Source organism: Portunus trituberculatus, chromosome 37 (assembly GCF_017591435.1).
Source record: "Portunus trituberculatus isolate SZX2019 chromosome 37, ASM1759143v1, whole genome shotgun sequence".
NCBI classification, from domain to species: domain Eukaryota; kingdom Metazoa; phylum Arthropoda; class Malacostraca; order Decapoda; family Portunidae; genus Portunus; species Portunus trituberculatus.
In genome coordinates, this window is record NC_059291.1 from 24,501,692 (window position 1) to 24,515,675 (window position 13,984).

The window sequence follows — 13,984 nt, forward strand, 5'->3', positions numbered from 1 at the left end:
TTGATAAAGGTGACGGCAAGTAATTACCTCCGAGGACATGGAAAAAAACTAATAAAGGACATCTGTCTAAATGACGTGAGAAAGTACAGTTTCCCGCATCGTAGTATTGAAAAGTGGAATAAACTGAGCAGTGATGTCGTTGACGCGGTGTGTGTCAATCAGATGAAAGAGAGATATGACGGGAGTGGACAAGGAGACAGGACACAGAGAGCTTAGCTCGGGCCCTGTAATACACAAATACGTAAATAGGTAAATACACACTTATATATGGTTCCCATATATACGAGTGGAAGGAAGGAAAAACCTTTAAATTACAGACCAGTATCACTACCTAGTGTAATATGCAAGATGTGTGAAAGAATAATAAAGAAACAATGGATCGAGTTCATTGAAGACAACAAATTAATATCAAATAGCCATTTGGTTTTAGAAAAAGATGGTCGTGTGTAACTAATTTATTGAGTTTCTATTCTAGAATAGTTGATAGAGTACAAGAGAGAGAGAGGGATGGGTTGACTGTATTTATTTGGATTTAAAAAAGGCATTTGACAAAGTGCCACATGCAAGATTACTATGGAAGTTAGAGGAGAAGGGTGGCTTAAAAGGAAGCACATTCAGATGGATAGAAAATGATTTGAGGGGGAGAGAAATAAGGACGGTAGTTAAAGATATGAAGTCCAAGTGGAGAGCAGTAGAAAGCAGAGTGCCACAGGGGTCAGTATTGGCACCAATACTTTTCCTCATTCATATTAATGACATGCCAGAAGGAGTGAACAGCTACATAAATCTGTTTGCAGATGATACGAAACTGCGCAGAGTTATAAAGCAAAAAGAGGATTGTGAAATACTGCAAGAAGACCTAAATAAGATCTGGGAATGGAGTAAAATGTAGGAAATTGAATTCAATGTGAACAAAAGCCATATCAAGGAAAGAGTGAAAGACGACCCATGGGAATCTATAAGATGGGAGATGTAGTAGAACTGGAGAAAGTAAAAAAAGAAAAGGACTTAGGAGTGACGATGGAAGAAAACAATCAACCGGCAATCCATATTGATAGAATTTTCAGAGAAACATATAATTTGCTAAGGAATATTGGAGAAGCATTTCACTGCATGGAGAAAGAAATGATGAAGAAATTGATAAGTACTATAATAAGACCCAGACTGGAATATGCAGGAGTAGTGTGGACCCCTCATAAAAAGAAACACATAAGGAACTTGGAGAGACTACAAAAAATGGCTACAAGAATGGTTCTAGAATTTGAAGGGATGACACATGAGGAGAGACTAAAGGCTATGGATCTAGCAACCCTGGAACAAAGAAGGGAGAGAGGAGATTTGATACAAGTTTATAAATTGATCAACGGAATGGATCAAGTGGATAATGAGAAACTGATCCTGAGAGAAGAATATGACATTAGAAGCACAAGATCGCATAGTAAAAAGCTGAGAAAAGGAAGATGTCTGAGAGATGTTTAAAAATATAGTTTCCCGCAGAGATGTATTGAGACGTGGAACAGTTTAATTGAAGAAGTAGTGTCTACATACTTTTGAAGTAAGATTGGATAAATGTAGATATGGAGACGGGGCCACACGAGCATAAAGCCCAGGCCCTGTAAAACTACAACTAGGTGAATACAACTAGGTAAATACACACACACACACACACACACACACACACACACACACACACACACACACACACACACACACACACACACACACACACACACACACACACACACACACACACACACACACACACACACACAACACACAACACACACACACACGCCGTCGTTCAGAGAGGACGGCTGCCTGCTGTGTACAGGAAGAAAGAAAATACCTATGGTATTACAGGGCCCGGGTAACTCTAAGTTTTGTGTCCGTAAATGTCCTACTGTCTCTTAATGTTGAAAGTGAGTGCTATGGGGAGTGATCCCTGAGAGGGGAGTGTGGACGGTGATCGTTCTGGCCGTAATCAGCTGACAACAACAAAAATGGCGTCCAGGCAAACTAGAGACTTCAAAGGTTTTATTACTACGCCAAAAGGACTGCAGAAACTTGACATGGATGCAAGAATCCAGGCGCTGGAGAGTAAGTTCCTAAGCATTTTGTCAATAGAAGAAAAACTGGATAGAGTTTTAGCCGAGAATGATTCATTCAAAAAAGAGATCTACTTGTTAATGCTAGCGAATAAAGAGCTGTTGAAGGAAAAAGTACAGATGGAGAAAGAAAACCAACAACTAAGGAAACAATGCGAAGAAATGAAGGCTAAACTCATGGAAATGGAGATAAAAATATCCGAAGGGGACTTGAAGAAAGAGGAATGTCTTAATCTAATTGACACCATGATGAAAGAAGTGAATCATGAACATCTGGAGGTACAAAGGTCGTTTAGGGAGATAGTAAAAAAGCAGGAAGAGGAAAATAAAGGCATTACGCAGAGGGAAATGGTAAAGGCACTAAAGGAAAATGAGTATGTGGTGTGAGATATCGCTGAAAAGAAAAAATGTGTGATCATAATAGGATTGGGAGGAAACTAACAGGAACTGGCAGGACAGGAGGGATAAGGAAAATGACAAGATTAAGTCTTTACTGAACAAGATCTCTGTGGAAGAAGAGGACCTATATGCTGAGGTAGAAGAAAGTGTGAGATTGGGAGCTTTTGAGGAAGGCAAGAATAGACCATTAAAATTGAAATTAAAGTCTCAGGTGGCAGCTGAGGCCTTGTTGAGGAGGGCTTGGAAACTTAAGGACTCTGAGGAAACCAAAACAATTTACATAAGAAGAAATATGTCACAAGATGAGAGAATGAAGATGAAGGAGCTAGTATCTGAAGTGAAGGAGAGGAATGACGAAAGAACAGAGGAGGAAAAGATCAAGTTTTTTTGGAGGATGAGAAATGGGAGGCTAAAGAAGTGGTGGATAAAACAGACGGAATAGGCATTACATGGAAGAACGAGACTAGGAATGGAATAAAAGTGACTTACACGAACATAGATGGATTTCTGTCTAAGAGGCTAGAATATATGGATTACCTAAGAAATAACGAACCGGACATAATCTGTGTAGTGGAAACAAAGCTAAGGCCCCGAAATAAAGATTTACTGGTTTGTTGTAATACACTACAAAGTATGGAGAAATAATAGAAAAAAATAAAGGTGGTGGTGGTATAATGGTTCTTACTAAGGAAGATCTGATAGTGAAGGAGGTGAACTATAGTAAGAGAAATGAGGAAGTGATAAGTATGCTTATAACAGATGGCAAGAGGGACATTAATATTATAACAGTATACATACCACCCAGAACCAGTGCTTGGGAATATGAACAGTACCAAATGGTGATGAGAAATACTCTAGACAGAATGAAGCAAGAACTCAACAGAAAGGATAGAGTGATGATAGTTGGAGACTTTAATTGCAAAGAAATAGTGTGGGAAGACTACGAAGTGGTGAATGGTGGTGAGTGGGCAGAAGAATTGTTAAAGGTAGCAACAAATAACTTGATGGCACAGTGGGTGAGATCACCAACAAGGTGCAGGGGACAAAATGTTGCAGCAAGGTTCGATTTGGTATTTACCAGGGAAATCTCTCTAAAAGAGGAAATTGAACATGAAAGTCCCTTGGGGAAAAGCAATCATGATGTCCTAAGCTTTGAGCTGGATACAGAATTAAACACTAATAAGATTGTGGAATGCAGGGAGGAAAAATTAAATTATACTAGGGCAAATTATAACCATATAAGGGAGTTCTTTAATGAAATTGACTGGTCCGTGGTATACCGGGAAAGAGATATGCAATTGAAGTACGATAAATTTATGGATTTGTATAACTCTGCTGTGAAAAAGTTTGTGCCATATTACAGAAGGGGACTTTAAATAATAAACAGTGGTTTAATAGAAATTGTGAAGAAGCAAAAAGAACAAAGAAAAGGCATGGAAGAAACTTAAGAAAACAGTGATGTATTATCAAGGAAGGCTACAAAACAGCAAGGAATAGATATGTTGAAGGAGAACAGCACAGAAGGAATATGAACAGAGGGTGGTGGAAAACTGTGATAGTGACCCAAAATGTTTTACAAATTCATAAATGGAAAACTAAATAAAAGGGAGGCAATAGAAAAGGTAAAAACGGGAAGAAGTATATGAAGATGCTGGAGAGATAGCTGAAATTTTGAACGACAACTTTTGCAAAGTGTTTACAAAGGAGGAGCATTTTATGGGAGGAAGGCCTACGGAAATAAAGCAAATGCAGGACATCATGGTTACTAAGGAAGATGTAAGGAAAATTATAAGCAATCTGGATATTAATAAATCAATGGGGCCTGATGGCATATCTGGGAGGTTGCTAAATGAATGTAAGGATCAATTGTTGAACCCCATATTTGATATTGTGGAAACCTCCATACGAACAGGATTAGTCCCGAAAGAGTGGAAAAGAGCTGACATTGTGCCTATATATAAGAATGGTAGTAGAATGGAACCGCTAAATTATAGACCAGTATCGTTGACTAGTATATTGTGCAAGGTATGTGAAGAAGTAATTAAAGCTAAGTGGAGTGAGTATCTAGAAAGTGAAAACATTCTGAGTGAAAGGCAGTTTGGTTTCAGAAAAGGAAGATCGTGTGTATCCAATTTATTATGTTTTTATTCAAGAGTGACTGACATACTACAACATAGAGAGGGATGGGTGGATGCTATCTACCTGGACTTGAGAAAGGCCTTTGATAAAGTACCACACAATAGACTGATGTGGAAACTAAAGATGACTGGAGGAGTAAATGATAAACTAGCAAAATGGATGGAAAATTACTTAATGGGAAGAGAAATGAGAACAGTGGTGAGAGGAAGGAAGTCCGAGTGGAAGAAGGTAACCAGTGGAGTTCCACAAGGGTCAGTGCTGGGTCCCATCATGTTTTTGATTTATGTTAATGATATGCCAGTAGGAATTGACAGTTATATGAACATGTTTGCGGACGATACTAAAATTATGAGGAGAGTAAAGAATGTGGAAGATTGTAACAAGTTACAGGAAGATCTTGATAAAATATATGAGTGGAGTAAAGAGTGGCAGATGGAATTTAATATAGACAAGACCCATGTTATGAAAATGGGAAGAAGTAGATACAGACCAAACTGGGATTACAGGCTGGGTGATGAGAAAATTAAAGAGACCAATGAGGAGAAAGACTTAGGAGTAACTGCAAAACACTTTGTCACCGGAGAAACACATTAACAAGATTTTTTGGAAAACATACAACATGCTTCAAAATATTGGCCTTGCATTCCACTACCTAGATGAAGGAATGATGAAGAAGATATTATGTACCTTAATAAGACCCCAGCTAGAATATGCAGCATGTGTCTGGTCACAGCATATGAAGAAAAATGTGAAGAAGGTAGAAAGGGTACAAAGGCTGGCAACAAGGATGGTACCAGGACTCAGGGAGTTAGACTATGAGGAAAGACTGAGGAAGCTGGGGCTGACCACATTAGAAGAGAGAAGAACAAGAGGAGACATGATAACTATGTATAAATTGGTGAACAAGATTGACATACTGGATAGAGAGTTGATAAAGGTGACCACAAGTAATTATCTCCGAGGACATGGAAAAAGCTAATAAAGGACATCTGTCTAAATGATGTGAGAAAATACAGTTTCCCGCATCGTAGCATTGATAAGTGGAATAAACTGAGCAGTCATGTCGTTGACGCGTGTGTGTCAATCAGATGAAAGAGAGATATGACAGGAATGGACAAGGAGACAGGACACAGAGAGCTTAGCTCGGGCCCTGTAATACACAAATAGGTAAATACACACACACACACACACACACACACACACACACACACACACACACACACACACACACACACACATCGCCGATGGCGGAGGTGGTCGCTGAGCTCCAGAGCAATCATCTATAATTCTACAGTTACCTAAGAGTAACCAAGGTGGGAAAGGAGCTGGTAATGTTTGTCCCGTCTCCATATAGTCATGTTAACTGTTGATTAGCAAAATAATGTCCAGTGAAGGTAAATATAAACTGTAGCCTGCGTTTGAGCCATCAGCTGGTTTGTTTACGTCTGCGCAACATGGCGGCCGTGAACTCGAAAGAGGAATCAGACTTCACAGGGTTTCAAGGAATAATGGAGAAGAGCACTTATGTGAAGAAAATTCTGGAGTTAGAAGGTAAAATTGAAAACTGTTTGAAAAGTATGAGGGCCTGGAAACGAGTTATGACAATGTAAAGAGAGACTGTGCCGATATGAAGAAGGAAAATGCAGCACTGAAAGAGGAAGTTAAGCTAATTAAAGTGAATTGCGAAAAATGTGGAGAATCTCTAGGAAAAGTGATGGAGAAGCAGGCTGAATGGAAAAAGTCAGGAAGTGGAAAGAAAGGAGGTAAATTACAAAGTTGCAAGTCTGGAAAAGGAAATCAAAGAGTCAGGGGAGAAAACTTTGGGCCTTGCTGAAATTATAGATCAACAGATCATAGAAGAGAAGATAGCTGAGAAAGTGGTGAAGGTTATTAAGTCAAATGAGACATTGGTGAGGGAAACTGTAGACAAAAAGAGATGTGTGGTGATATTTGGTGTGGAGGAGGATAAGACACCGAGTAAAATGGAGAGAGAAAAACATAAAAAGGTGATAAATAATATCATTAATGTGGTGCAAGAGGAGGAAAAGACCTAGTACAAGAAATAGAGGACTTCCATAGAATTGGAAAGTTCACAAGAGAAGGTATGAGGCCAATAAGAATCAAACTTAAGTCACAAAAGGATGTAGATGAATTGGTGGAGAAGTCATGGAGGCTAGCCCAGCAGGAAACAACAAGGAAGATTTGGTTGAGAAGAGATCTCGGTGAAAAGGAAAGAGAAATGTTAAATGAGTTGAGAAAGGAGGCTTTGAAAAAATGAAGAGAGGACAGAAGAGGAGAAGAAAGAGTTTTTCTGGAGAATCTTGGATATGAGACTGAGGAAGTGGTTCATAACCCAGAAAAGTACAGCAAGAAAGGACTAAAGAAACTTACATATGAGCGAAATGTAATGTATTCCAACATAAATGGAGTGATATCGGGGATTTTAGAACTCAACGATTACTTGAGGGACAAGAACCCAGATATTGTGGGTCTTACTGAAACAAAACTGAGAGAGGGAGAAGACCTGATGAAGGTTGGAGAAGGAAATATAACGTTTGGAAAAGAAATAGAGTAGGTAAGATGGGAGGAGGAGTGATGTTGCTGGTTAAAAAAGATATAAAGGTGGATCAAGTGAAAAAAGGTATGGGAAAGGCAGAAGTGCTAAAGATCAGAGCAGAAACTAATGAAGGAAAAAAGAGGCACTACATAGTGGTGTACGTACCACCTAAGACAAATGCATGGTCAGTACAGGAATATGAAGAAATGATAAGTGATACAGGAACATGTCTGGAAGAAATGTTGGGTGGCTGTGAACGAACTATAATGATGGGAGATTTTAATTGTAAAGAGGTGTGTTGGGAGGACTGGTCAATGGAAGGATCAGAGACAACATGGGGAAATACACTATTGACACTGGCAATGGAAAATGTGTTAACTCAGTGGGTCAAAGAAGATACTAGGTTTGGAGGAGAGGGAGCATCGTCAAGACTGGACTTGGTCTTTAGTACAGAGCCAATGGTCATTGAGGAGATGAGGGTGGAGTGCCCTTTAGCAAAGAGTGATCATGCAGTTTTGGAGTTCAAGGTGATAGACGAAGAGAAATCTAGAAGAAATGAAGAATATAAAGTGGGAAGATGGAATTATGCCAAGACAGATTTTGGAAACCTAAAGAAATTCTTTCAAGAGACAAATTGGATGAAATTCAAGAGTGCTAAGGAGCAAATGAAAAGTGGAAGGAATTTATAAAATATACAAAGAAGGTGAGAAAAATTTGTACCAATAAGACAACATAGAGAAGTTGGAAAGCAGGACTGGTTTAACGATAGATGTGAAAAGGCTAGAACAAGAAAAGAGGATGCATGGAAGAGGTGGAGAAGGAAAAGACGGATTAAGCAGTGGGAAAGTTACAAAAGAGCAAGAAATGAATATGTGTTGATTAGAAGAGAAGAAAGAAAGAAACAAGAAAAGGATATAATTGATAAATGTAAAGACCAACCAAGGCTTTTTACAGACATGTGAACAACAACATCAAAAATAGAGAAAGTATTGAAAGTTTAGAAGTAAATGGAGTATGCAGTGAAGATCCCAGGAAATGGCAGAGGCTATGAATGGATGCTTTCGGAAGGTATTCACAAAGGAGACTGCTTTTGACAAACCACTGGTAATGGAACAGAAAGGGATTATGAAGGAGTTTCAAGTAACTGTGGAGGAGATCAAGAACATGATGGGGAGTTTAGAAGTGAGAAAAGCTGTGGGACCTGATGGGGTATCAGGATGGATTTTAAGAGAATGCAGGAGCAATTGGCAGAAAAAGTTTGTGAAGTAATTGATGCCTCATTAAGGGAAGGTGTAGTGCCCCAAGACTGGAAAAGAGCTAACATTGTCCCAATCTATAAATCAGGTAACAAGAGAGACCCATTGAACTATAGACCAGTGTCACTTACAAGTGTGGTAGCTAAGATGTGTGAGAGGGTGGTGAAGACTAGATGGACAGACTTCTTGGAGAAAATGACATACTTTGTGAGTGTCAATTTGGTTTTAGAAAGGGCGTTCATGCACGACAAACCTGATATGTTACTATTCGAGGGTGATAGATGTAATACAGGAAAGAGATGGTTGGGCTGATGGAATATATCTGGATTTAAAAAAGGCCTTTGATAAGGTACCACACCAGAGACTGATCTGGAAACTTGAAATGGTAGGAGGAGTGCATGGCAGTTTACTAAAATGGATGGAAGACTTTTGGTAGGAAGAGAAATGAGAACAATAATTAAGGACAGACCATCAGAATGGGGATTGGTGGAGAGTGGAGTTCCACAGGGATCAGTGTTGGCACCAGTAATGTTCGCAGTCTACATAAATGACATGGTGGATGGGGTGTCCAGTTATGTGAGCCTATTTGCAGACGATGCAAAATTGTTAAGAAAAGTGAGATGTGACAAAGATTGCGAACTACTCCAGGAAGACTTGGACAGAATATGGAAATGGAGCTGTACATGGCAAATGGAGTTCAACACGACAAAATGCAAGAAAATAGAGTTTGGCAAGAGTGAAAGAAGAATCAGGAGTATGTACAAGATAGGAAATGAAGACATAAAACCAGTCATGAAGAAAAAGACCTTGGGGTGACAATTACCAATGACCTATCGCCAGAGAGACATATAAACAAAATAATTGGAGAAGTATTGAACTTATTGAGGAACATAAGAGTGGCGTCAGATATCTAGATGAAGAAATGATGAAGAAAATAATTACTGCAATGATAAGACCGAGGCTTGAATATGCAACAATACAGTGGGCTCCGAACTTAAAGAAACACATAAGGAAACTAGAGAAAGTACAGAGGGCTGCAACAAAATGGTGCCTGACTTAAGAGATTTGACTTATGAAGACAGACTGAAAAGAATGCAACTTCCAACCCTGGAAAACAGAAGAGAAAGGGGAGACCTGATAGCAATATACAGAGTGATGATTGGCATGGAAAAATGGATAGGGAAGATCTGTGTATGTGGAATGGAAGAATGTCGAGAGGGCATGGGAAAAACTAAAATGGCCACTTATAGGAGAGATGTGAAAAATATAGCTTCCTCATAGAAGGGTGGAAGCATGGAATAGTTTAGACGTGGAAGTGGTCAACGCAAGGAATATTCATGATTTTAAGAAAAGCTGGACATTAATAGATATGGAGACGGGACAACACGAGCATAGCTCTTTTCCGTATGTTACAATTAGGTAAATACAATTAGGTAAATACACACACACACACAAGTCTCAAGAGTTACGAGATTCTGTGAGATGTTTGTTTGGGTCACCATATTTGTCATTACAGTTGATTGCAACACAGAGGCATCCCACCTCCTGGAGAGCTATGATGCATTCATCCTTTTCATTGGTAAACTGGAACTTCCTCCCTGCATCTGTATTTCTGAATTCCTACGACTTGTCTTCGTTTAAGAGGGAGGTATCAAGGCAATTGCTCCCCAAATTTGGCTGACGCTTTACACTTTTAGAGAGAGCACTCAAGTGGACCTTTTAAATTTCTTTTTGTGTTGGCTGGTCTTACAAAAAAAAAAAAAAAAACGCTAAATGTCATCAGGACAATTAGTATAAACCATCTTTCTGTTAGTTAGAAGCCGTTATTATAACAACGATGATCTTTCTTTTATACCAAATGAGAAGCACACAAAAGTGTTTGATAGAGAATACGTGCTGCAGGGATTGCTGGGTGCATGCTGAGTTGCTCTCTCTAACACAGTCCTGGGGTCCAAGGACAGATTAATCTATTTTACATTGACTTCAATGGGGAAAATGCTTTTGATTCATAAAAATTTTGGTTTGTGAACGGCCTTCAGGAACAAATTAAGTTTGCAAACTGAGATTCCAGTGTATATCATATGAAAAGATAAAAGTTCCAGTGAGGAAGAATATATTTGGGGTGAAAGAATGCAAGGATTTATTAATGTCTTTTGTAAATTGTTGCATATTGAATGAAGAAGTTATTCCTTCATTAACAGTACCATCTTACTTTGTGTGAAACTTGATTTCATACAGTGTTTTTAGCAAATTACTGCATATTGAATGAAAAAAATTACATCCCCAGTGAGGATGACGACGTACCTTGAGTGAAGGGACGTACACCATCTCATTGTATTGGTCCCTGGTGATGATGGTGACAATGGCAGGCCAGCCGGCACGCATGTCGTCCCGGCTGTACAGCACTTCACACGCCCGCACATCGATGTAGGAGTCCGGCTGAAGCCACCGAGCCAGCCGGCCACCGCTGGTGCCGCCCGCACAGGACACAAAATCACGTAGGAACAGTCGCTCATTTGAGTGACAGCTGCCGGAGAAATTGTACTGTGTTTATCTGGCTGTGATGTGTGGGATTTAAGCTAAACAAATGTTGCCCTGTCTCTCTATGTTTCATACAAGGACTGCCATATGTAGAACTGATGGTTTCTTGCAGTTTCACTTATTTTATCTTGTTTTTATGTTCTATCAGAAAACTCTTATTGTGTTCAGGTGGTTGTGCCATGTGGTATATAAATTACACAAGACTTTCTATTTTTCTCACCCTATTCAGTTCACCTTCCTAATGCCAGAGCTAACTAGTATTCAGAATCTTTCATCTCTTTCACAGATAAACTCTGGAACTTCCTACTTGGTTTTGTATTTCACTCCTGCCAAAGGGAGATTGTATGTTTATCATACTGGAAGCTGTCTTGTGTAAATGTCAGAAACTGTATTTTGATTAGTCTTGATATTTTCCTTATTTTCTCATCATCATCAGCATCACTATCATCATCAAAGTCTTTATACTGTACATTATATATTCCATTAATCCTGGATCCTTATCTATATTCATTACCTAAATTGTAACTATAATTTCAAACTTTAACCATTCCTGAGAGAGAGAGAGAGAGAGAGAGAGAGAGAGAGAGAAAAAAGAGAGAGAGAGAGAGAGAGAGAGAAAAAGAAAGAGAGAGAGAGAAAGAAAGAGAAAAAGAGAGAGAGAGAGAGAGAGAGAGAGAAGAGAGAGAGAGAGAGAGAGAGAAATTTTCTTGAGTGTGCACATTTGTGTCTGTCTCCCATTACTGACACACACATAAGTACGCACACACACTCACTCCGCGCTCCGTGGACAGCGGACGTGCCTCCTTGCTCAGAGTGCCGTCTACCTAACACTCCACACGCTAAACAATGTGCTTGGAGTGAGAACCGTCACTAATACAAAAGGGCAACCAGAGCGAGTGAACGAGTGTACAGAGTGAATGTAGCCTGGTGGCGTGTACATATGAGTGATTGGAGGTGTTGGAACCTCCGCAATCCATACGACAGTGCAGAAACCACACAAAGGCCAGCCATAAACAGTCGCCAACGCACACAAAGCTACCAGGCCTGGCCCCCAGTGCACACCACCACACACCCACACGCTCCCAGGAAGAGTGAAATTAAATGGATAGACCTGTAAGAAATAAGTTACCAAATTCAAAATATGCCAATGAGGCCCAGGGAGTAAAACCAAAAGTAGCTATTCAAAATATGAGTTCATCTTCAACAGGGGCAACAATGCAAGGTAGATTGGTAATGTTAGAGAAGAAATTTGAGGAGTTGGTGAAGGAATTAAAAGTTCAGAGGAGTGAGGAGGAGCAGGATAGAGAATTCCGCAAGGCTTTGAAGGAAAGAGTCAAGAGACTGGAGGAAAATGAAAAACAATTGGTGGATGAGAATGCACACTTGAGAGTGGAGGTTGAAAAATATAAGAGATGGTTGGAGGAGAAAATGGAGAAAGTTGTAAAGGAGAAAGATGACTTTAAGGAAATTATCAGTGAGCAAAGTGAGAGGTTTAAAAAGGAGTGGGAACTGAAGAAAACACAATGGACTGAGTCGAGGGAAGCTGAGATGGTTGGATTACAAGAAATAATTAAAGATCAGTTGAATGAAGACAAAAAAGAAAGGTCTAAGGAACTGGTTAATGTTATGAAGAATAAGGAAACATTGATAAGAGAAATAGCAGAAAAGAAGAAGTGTGTTAATATTTGGGATGAAAGAACAAAATATAACATATAAGCCTAAGAGAATTAAAAAGAATTAAAGACGGTAAGAGATCTGTTCAAAAATCTTAATGATGATGAAAAAAAAGACCTACAAGAAGAAGTGGAAGAGATCCATAGACTGGGTCCGTATAAGGAGGGAGTAAGGAGACCGATTAAAGTAGTACTAAAGTCACAACAATCTGCGGAGGACATTTTATATAGAACATCAAAATTAAGAGAGGTAGAAGGTTGTAAAGAGGTGTGTGAAAAAAATAGAAATGAGGAAGAGAGGAGAAGATATAAGGAATTGTTGGAAGAGGCGAGAAGGAAAAATGATGAATGGTCTGAAGAGGAAAAGAAAAGTTTTTGGAGAGTTATAGGAGAGAGAGTCAGAAAATGGTATGTGGAAAGAAGGAATGCGAGGAACCCCTAGAGGAGCAGTGGGTGGACCGTAATGTATACTAATATAGATGGGATACTGTCAAGTAGATTAGAATTGCAAGACTATGTGATGGTGGAGAAGCCTGATATAGTGTGTTTGACTGAGACAAAATTACATGAAACACAAAGGTAAATTTGGATAATAAATATAATATATGGAGAAAGGATAGAGAGGGTAAAGGTGGAGGAGGAGTTATGATTATGACGAAGAAAGAGATAAATGTGGATAAGGTTTGGTATGGGAAGAACAATGCAGAAGTGATAAGCATAAGGTTAAAAAGTGATGGAAAAGAATTAATAATCATGGTGACCTATGTACCTCCTAAAAACAAATTCTTGGACATTAAGGGAATACAACAATATGATCAAGGATACTTTACAGAGTTTGGAAAGTGTATTAACTGGAAAAAGAAAGGTGATACTAGTAGGAGATTTTAATTGTAAAGAAGTGGATTGGGAAAATCTAGTAAGTGGTGTTGGAGAGGAAGCATGGGAGAGAGATTCTTAATCTAATGATGGAAAATATGATGGAACAGAGGGTGAAAGAAAATACTAGATATAGAGGAGATGATGAACCGGCTAGACTGGATTTGGTGTTAACACAAGAAGTGTACCTATATGGGGATATACAATATAAATGTCCATTGGGGAAGAGTGATCATGTGGTTATGGAAATGCAGATGGCAATAACACAGCGAAGGAAAGATGAGACATACAGGAGTGGTAGATTGAATTATAGAAAGATGGACACAGAAAATTTGAAAAATTATTTTAGAAATTAGATTGGGAGATGTTACAAATCAGAGAAGTGCAAAAAAATGAGATTTTTATGAAATATTATAAAGGAGTTATGAAATTTGTACC

The 13,984-nt window shown here is 39.0% G+C and overlaps 1 protein-coding gene across 1 annotated transcript in view; it reads right to left on the reverse strand.

The window, feature by feature from the left end:
* Positions 1 to 13,984, reverse strand: part of LOC123514289 (E3 ubiquitin-protein ligase MYCBP2-like) — a 299,710-nt gene that overhangs the window by 135,761 nt on the left and 149,965 nt on the right. Inside the window, 1 exon segment of the mRNA XM_045272098.1 lies at positions 10,761 to 10,983. Within this exon segment, the coding sequence (XP_045128033.1) occupies positions 10,761 to 10,983 (223 nt within the window).